The sequence below is a fragment of the Sinocyclocheilus rhinocerous genome, unplaced genomic scaffold, assembly GCF_001515625.1.
Source record: "Sinocyclocheilus rhinocerous isolate Xijiao unplaced genomic scaffold, SAMN03320098_v1.1 scaffold295, whole genome shotgun sequence".
NCBI classification, from domain to species: Eukaryota; Metazoa; Chordata; class Actinopteri; order Cypriniformes; family Cyprinidae; genus Sinocyclocheilus; species Sinocyclocheilus rhinocerous.
Window position 1 is genome coordinate 323,738 of NW_015647035.1, and position 8,586 is coordinate 332,323.

The following is an 8,586-nucleotide window of genomic DNA, read 5'->3' on the forward strand; positions in this document are numbered from 1 at the left end:
GGGGGGGTCGTTTGTTTAATTGCTTTGAAAAAAACTCATATACAACATACAATTATCAAACAAATTATCCACAACAAAATATCCTTAACATCAAATTTCAGGATAATGTTAGTGTGCTGTTTTATTTTGAAGTGAATTTTATTTAATATTATTTATCATTAAGAATATCTTGAATTTCATTATATGGGGGTCTTAAAAAGACAGAAAGTAGAATCTGAGAAATGAGAAAAAAAAGAGAAAAATAGTACTACTAATGCTAGCAAAAAAAAAAAAAAAAACATTCTTGTAATGTACAGTATTATTCGATTTAATACACATCAGCATAGATGCTTGTATTATTCTTGTAAGGCCAGAACTTTAATGCTATCTTAAAACAGTCCATATAGACTCTAGCAAAGAGATTATTGGTTCAAATGCTCTCGGGGTCATTGGGGGCCACCCAAGTGCTAACAGGGTTCTGAAATTCTCCTGGCTGTAAAGATAGAAGACCTGCCCTGGCCTGCCTCTGACCTCTCCACCCACAATCACAATAGACGTGTCTGCAGACAAGAGCGTCCCTAAGCACCTATACTAATCCCACTGCATCCCCTAGCTAAATTGTAGCTTAAATTCATTAGAAAATCTGCTGCTCTTCCATTCAACAGAAAGCCTAAAGAACTCATTTTTGTTCACAAATGGGCAGTTACCTAATCAGAGCTCACGTACCACAACCAGAACACAATTTTGAGGGTTTTAGTCCATTAGCTTTGAGTTAATCTACATACTAGTGTACTCTTCAAAGTAGACAAAATGATAACTTATCCAAGACAAGACCATGTATCAGCCATTCAACAAGCAGGAAAGACATTACAGTAAATGTAACATTTATGACAATAAACAGCCATGATTTTTATAGATTAATAAAAAAGGTGCCTGCATATAGCTGGGTTTGAGTTTGAGTTTACACATATAATGCCGGGATGTCAGAATAACATGATTATGTAAAAAGAACTGATGAACTAAAAACAAACCATCTATATGAATCGGTTTGCAGAAATAAATCAGACTTCCCATCACTATTCACTATTCAGAGCTAGTTGAGACAAGATGGTTGAGACAAGATGGAGTAAACATGTTCTTGTCTAAGCTTGTGAATTCTTCACATTTCATCCCTGCGAATGTTTCTATCGATGTGATTCTCACATTCCTCAGCTCAAAACAGCAACATTTGGTTATTGAAGCAGACTTTCCTCTCCCTTTCAGGACAGTTAACTGACAAAATATGTTTTTAGTAGTTAAGTCTCCCAGAAATTCTTCAAATTAAATATTTATTAGACTTGCCTTGAAAACATCACTGCATAAAAAGAACTGATGAACTAAAAACAAACCATCTATATGAATCGGTTTGCAGAAATAAATCAGACTTCCCATCACTATTCACTATTCAGAGCTAGTGCATCATGGCTCTATATCAGCATATTGATGATCCTGATCATGTCAGTTGAATTTAGAGTACGACTCTAATTTTGTGTCAGTAAAGCAGAACTCACAAACACAGCAGTGTTGAAATGTGGTAAACATGAGTGGTTGAGACAAGATGGAGTAAACATGTTCTTGTCTAAGCTTGTGAATTCTTCACATTTCATCCCTGCGAATGTTTCTATCGATGTGATTCTCACATTCCTCAGCTCAAAACAGCAACATTTGGTTATTGAAGCAGACTTTCCTCTCCCTTTCAGGACAGTTAACTGACAAAATATGTTTTTAGTAGTTAAGTCTCCCAGAAATTCTTCAAATTAAATATTTATTAGACTTGCCTTGAAAACATCACTGCACTATAATATCCATCTGGGACATATCAGTGTTTTTACCTACCAAATGCACGTATGGCTGTAAAATACACTGGAGCAGATGATGCCAGGATTCTTGAATGTGAACGGAGTATTTTATCAGCTCAAAAAATGTGAGGCACTTGCCATGTTGTACACAGTGAAACACATTCTCTGCTGGCCTGGAAGAAAAACACCACTGCAGGTGGGACGTTAAAGCAGTGCTGCTTTAAAAGTGGAAAAACAAAAAAACACCAAGCTAAAACCATTTCCACCATATAAGAAAAAGAAATTATGCTTTTAGTCAAAATTATAAAAAAAAAATTACATACTATGTCAAATTTATGAGATAAAATGAATAAATTATGACATTAAAAAGTCAAAACTACGAGATATTAAGCAATAATTATGAGACATGATAGTAAGGCATAACTATGAGATAAAAAGTCAAATATGAAATGCTGTCATAATTATGATATAAAAAGACAAAAAAAATCTGAAATAAACAGTCAACATTATGACATATTGTCATAATTATGAGATAAAAAGCAACATTATGACATACCAAGTCATAATTATGAGATAAAACCAGTTACTACATACTTTCACAATTATGAGATAAAAAGGCAAAATTCTGAAATAAAAAGACACAATTATGACATACTGTCACAATTATGAGATAAAAAGAAAAAATATATGAGATAATACAAAATTATGACATGAAAAGTCAAAATTATGACATACTAAGTATGAGTCATTAATTATGATATAGTCAACATTGGCAAATTGATATGAGATAAAACACCTTAATTATGCCAATTATGAGACCTAAAAATTGCTTGTTTAATGCCTTTTTATCTCGTCATTTCTTTCCTCAATTTGTCAATCTCATAATTCATATTAATATCATACACTGTTAGCGATTTCTGTAAATTACACAGTATTTAACTGTAATATGAACTGTACTTTACTGTAAAACAGTTATACAGTACGTTACTGTATTTTAAAGTTGCATTATGGGAAATATCCTCTTGGCGCCATTAAAATACAGTATTTTTCATTTACTGTAAATCCAAATACAGTAAAAAAAAACAGTGTATTAATGTAAGCATGTAATAATTTAGATTTTTTTTATGTCATAATTTATGTGATTTACAAGGCATGATTTTTTCCCCCTTATGAGTCAGAAATGGCCTTCCACAGAAGACTGACCAGATTGAAAGTTGCACACAAAATGATTGTGTTTGTAGATGTGTAGATATTCTTGTAGTGTTGTACCTGTCTTTTACTCCTGAAATAATCCCCAGTAGATATTTGCAGACTCCAGATTGATAAAGACCAGAAATATGTGGGGTTTGATTCCCGCCAACACTGTAATTGACCGGTTTTTATTTTGAATGCATTATACTCTGCAGCATAAAGGACCTTTGCATTACTTACATTCCTGGCTGCCAAGGGCTAGCAAGGGCTTTTTGATCTCTCTTTACAAGCGGCCACGTCTGAGCGATGTTAATTGAAAACCCAGGGGGATTTTGATGTGGACTACTTGCTCCTACTGAGTGGCATCAAAAATGTCCCACCATCAGCAGTTCTGTAGTCCCAGCTGGAGAGCACTGCTGTATGAAAGACTGACCCAATGGGTCTGTCTAATTGACCTGTAGAAGTAAATTAGCAAAATTATGATTTGGGGTCTCACGTAGAGGACTCCAATTACTGTATGCTTGGATTTCATGTTGGGACCGCGTGTAATTATTGTTAAATATCTAAGATGATGCATTTAAACTGTTAAAAGATCTTAATTATCAGTGTTGCATTGACATTATATATGTAGAATTGATAAGAAAGTAACATTGAAATACTGAGGAACTGGCCAACACCGATCAGTATCAGAAAGCATATGTTGTTCATAGTTGTCAGTCTATGGTTTATATTTATATGGCATCATGCCCACTACAGATATGTTACAGATATGCTATTAGATATGTTTCTTCAGATATGTTTCTTTTGTGATTTTGCTTTCATCATTGTTCCTGGAAACTTGTTGAATTGCACCTGGTTAGCACAAAAGAATTAGATTAAGATTAACATGTTACTACTTGTTGCTTTATGAGGGAAAGATTTTTTTCTCATTTAAATTAGATCAAATTGAACAACGAAGTCTATTTGCAATAGTTCTTGAAAAGGTTTGTACTGGAGTCCAGGTGTTGTGTACACACATGGTCCATGAGAAAGGACTGCAAAAACAGGCACTGTTTTGAATGGGAAAACAAACCTGGAGCAGCAGCAGATCTCAAATAATTGAAATGCTATCAGTGTTTTCACAGTCACTATCCAATCTGGAAAAAAATCTTTACTAACAAAACACATGGGTATGCTTATTATTGATAAAAGTGGCACACAAAAAAGCAACCTTTCAACCTATGAGAGAGCTGGGAATGGCTAAAGTCATTATTATTGCTATCTTTTTCAACGCTTCATGAAATGATATCTTAGTATGATTTCTAATCTTTTATTGTATCATTGTGATGTGTCTGTGAAGACTAAAAGCTCTTTAGAAATCTCTCCATTTCCTCACAGTATGTAAATTAGTGATACATTTCCTCAAAACATATTTAGAATGAATATCCCGTGAATCATCTAATTAACCATTTCCACCCAACTGCAAGCTTCTTTCTCTTCCTGACAATCATGTTTACCATTGTTTACCACTTCTCAAATAATTGAAATGCTATCAGTGTTTTCACAGTCACTATCCAATCTGGAAAAAAATCTTTACTAACAAAACACATGGGTATGCTTATTATTGATAAAAGTGGCACACAAAAAAAAACAACCTTTCAACCTATGAGAGAGCTGGGAATGGCTAAAGTCATTATTATTGTTATCTTTTTCAACGCTTCATGAAATGATATCTTAGTATGATTTCTAATCTTTTATTGTATCATTGTGATGTGTCTGTGAAGACTAAAAGCTCTTTAGAAATCTCTCCATTTCCTCACAGTATGTAAATTAGTGAAACATTTCCTCAAAACATATTTAGAATGAATATCCCGTGAATCATCTAATTAACCATTTCCACCCAACTGCAAGCTTCTTTCTCTTCCTGACAATCATGTTTACCATTGTTTACCACTGTTAATCATAAACAAAAAGAGAACTGTGTAAAATATTGTTTTTATTTGACCTGATTGTGTCCAGAAGTACTCAATCAATTTAATTTGCATTTGAAAGAACAAGCACAGACTCTTATTATGGAGAAAGTGAGATAAAGATATGATATGAATGACACCTGAAATGTATCAGATTTCCAGTACTATGAAAGAGCTGAGCCTCATAATAGCATGAAGATAATGCACAGATCAAAGTTCAGAGCAAGACAGGACTATATAACTCTTTGTGGACCACTACAGTGGCAGACAGGTGGAGTGTTTGGGAAAATATTTTGAAAATAAAGATTATTTTTGCAACTCCATCTGGTGGTATAGTTGCACAGAAAATGCACAGTTCAAACTAACATTATTGAATGATTTTATGAATGATTTTAATATTGTTAAAGTATAAAATTATTCAGACCACTTTCTTTGTTTGTTTTGCAGGTAAAAGGGATATTGTTTTAGACAATGAGGTTGTACTGACAAAAATGAAGCTCCTCAACAACTTCCCTGAGAAACTCCTTAATGTTGAGGATTCCATTTCAACCATCTCCATTTCAATGTCTGAGCAGGATAACACAGAACCTCTCCAGGCTGATGAGGTGATCTCCGTCCACAGCGCTGCTCCTGAGACAACTTTCTCTGAATCAAAAAAAGACTACCTATCTTCTATTTTTGCCAATTCTGAGCTTCCAAGATTGTACAAATTTGAATCTGAGGACTCTGGGGTAGAGATGACTAGTGGAGCAACTTCTCCATCCACCCCAACTGGTTCAGAGCAAAGCTTTGTGGTCCACAGTAGGGAGTCTTCATGCGACTCTGGCAACCTGAACTCTCTTGTACCTGCTGACAATCCTCTTGAAGACAGTTCAGTCTTCTTGGAAACTGAACAAACATCTTGTAAGTGTGCTAAACAAGACACTCTTACCATCCTGGGAGACAGAACAGATGAAGAGAATGTTGATGATGATTTAATAGACATCACAGCAGATTCAGAGAGGTCAGGTGACAGAACCCTGAGGAACACCATGGAGAACTGTAAGGATGCCATTGAAATCATGGCAGCACAGGAGGAAATAACAGACACTGCAATGGCTGAGGACACAATGTCAAGGAACCAGTGTTCTATAGAAGCTTACGATGGCAAAACAGGACCTGAATTTCAGCAACAGCCTTTGAGGAAAAGTACAACCAGCGACAGTCTGGATGAATACATGGAAGAGTGCTGCAGGCTAAGTGAGGTAGTCAACAGTTTACATGTTTTTTATTGTTATTTACTTCACATCATAGTGTTCCATCTGCTTTAAACAACAATGGTCAGTCATTTAAATTGTTTTTTCCTCACTTCTATGCATTACACAGCACAGAATATTGAATAGAAAAGTACAGAATATTGTTTTTCATTTATCCTAATTGCTTCCAGATGTTCTAAATACATTACTGACATTATGTGAATTTACAACAGTCCTGTTTCAGCAGATTCAAGCTCAGACTGTGAAATTGAGCGTTTGAGAGATGCTTTAGTGAACAGTGTCAGAGTGAAACACTCATTGTCAACATGGTGAAATGAATAGCTTCTGTTTGCAGTTTAGAAGCACACACACATCCTTTCTCATTAGCCATAATGACGGTCTTTCCGCAACTTGACGTCATCAACTCATCACTGAAATGTGCATACTATGACTAAAAAGGAAAACAGGATAAAAGCCTTCCTGTTAGCAGTGCTTCCGTATTTTTTTTCTCTCCAAAGAAACGGCTTCTTTCAGCATTTCTGCTGATTTTAAAAGCATTTTGTCCCTAAATTAAAATACATAGCACACAAATATTCATATTAATATTTTTTACATATCCGCTTTAAGCTATCCAGTATGATCATATCCAATGCATCCTTAAACACAAAGCAAGTTGAATATGTGTGGTGTGAGATATGTAGACATACTTTGTCTTATTGCATGGTGCAGAATTAGAGTAAATGACAGAATAGATGATCTGTTCTCATAGTAGTGGAATATAAAACTATGTATTTTACATATAGAGCAGCATTCCATTCAACAAAAGGCTTTGGTTGGTCTACATAGCCTAACTAGTTATCATCTGGTTTTTCTTCAGGAACCAGATTTTTCAGTGGACATCAAGGGGTTACATAAAACAGTTTAAAGGAGTAGTTCACCCAAAAATGAAAATGTGCTGACAATTTACTGACCCTCAAGCCATCCAAGATGTAGAAGACTTTGTTTCTTCATCAGAACAGATTTGAAGAAATTTAGCATTACATCACTTGCTCACCATCCTCTGCAGCTGATAAAAACATCACAATATTCCACAATTCCAGTCCATCAATTAACATATTGTGAAATGGAAAGCTGCATGTTTTTAAGAAACCATCCATCATAAAATGTTTTAACAAACTATTGCTTCCAGCTAAAATACAAGTCCTTTTGAATTTGATTAAATATTAATAGGAAATATAAATAAATATTCAGTGTATTAAAATCTACTGGTTTATGTTCAGACCATGCTGCTTTGTTTTGGAGATACTCCAGCGTTTGGTTTCTAACTGTGTCTTAAAGTATTTAACATAGTCTGGGACACATTTTACCTTTAGAAGTTGTTTCCATGGTTTTTAATGACGAGGGCATGACAACCAAGTATATAGATATCGTGGCATTCGTGTAAATTAATGTCAATACCCTTTTTTTTCTCTGTATTCTGCTTTCTGCCACCCATAATAACCAATCTTTAATTTTTGTGTCACAACCCACCAATTGAGAACTGTTTAATTTGGCTTAGCAAATACAGTTCCTGCTTTGAAGGTCAATCTTTTTCGGACTGTGGCAACCATGTGGTGTATCTAATGATGTAATTGCTGATAACTGCTGCAGCAGCCACAAAAGCTCATTGAGATGTTCTAGTACTGTACTGAGAGCTGAGAGGATGTAGCTACAGAGCTCTCCACTTTTAACGTGGCCGCCACATCACACAGCACCTGTTCCTCTGTGTTGAGAGAGCATGCAGATGGCAGCGGCGATTACAGCTGGAACAGCCAATGCCTCTCATCTGGACTGTGTCCCTCAGTCCGCCATACTCATCCAAGCCTCCCTGGATGCATCAAACAGGTGTCAAATAGCTCAAATTACTCACATATTTACCCAAATAATGCCTCTTTGATAGCTCCTAGGTCTATTGGTGGCCAGTGACTGGACCTTTTTTTTGACAAATGGTGGACTTTATGGAAGCTGCGATGACAGGTAGCCAGGGCAGTAAACTCGGCCCTCATCATCACCTGTCACCACAGCTAATAAGCTAATTCCCTTGCCTGTTAAATGGAGCTCTGTGGCCTGAGGAAGAGGATATTGAAAAGGGACTATGAGCTTTTTTTCCCACCCGCTTCAAACATGGCGACTTCAAAAGGCCTCTCTCCCTTTCATTTCTAATCTGATTTGTTCCCAACTTATGAGGGTAGGAAGGACACAGAGCTACAGTGAAGATTTAAATGTACAGCAGGTGTATGCCAATCACAATAGACTAATGGAATACTCTTTTTTTCATAGCTTCTGCACTGATTTGTGGGGAAAAAATCTATAGAATGGATTCAAACAGGGGAAATGTGTTAAATGGATCTGAGA

The 8,586-nt window shown here is 35.7% G+C and overlaps 1 protein-coding gene across 1 annotated transcript in view; it reads left to right on the plus strand.

Annotated features, from left to right (window-relative positions):
• The window catches only part of LOC107708411 (uncharacterized), a 28,651-nt gene that overhangs the window by 2,659 nt on the left and 17,406 nt on the right, over positions 1-8,586 (plus strand). Inside the window, exon 2 of the mRNA XM_016512626.1 lies at positions 5,405-6,201. Coding sequence (XP_016368112.1) covers positions 5,405-6,201 — 797 coding nt within the window. The remainder of the gene's footprint in view (positions 1-5,404; positions 6,202-8,586) is intronic.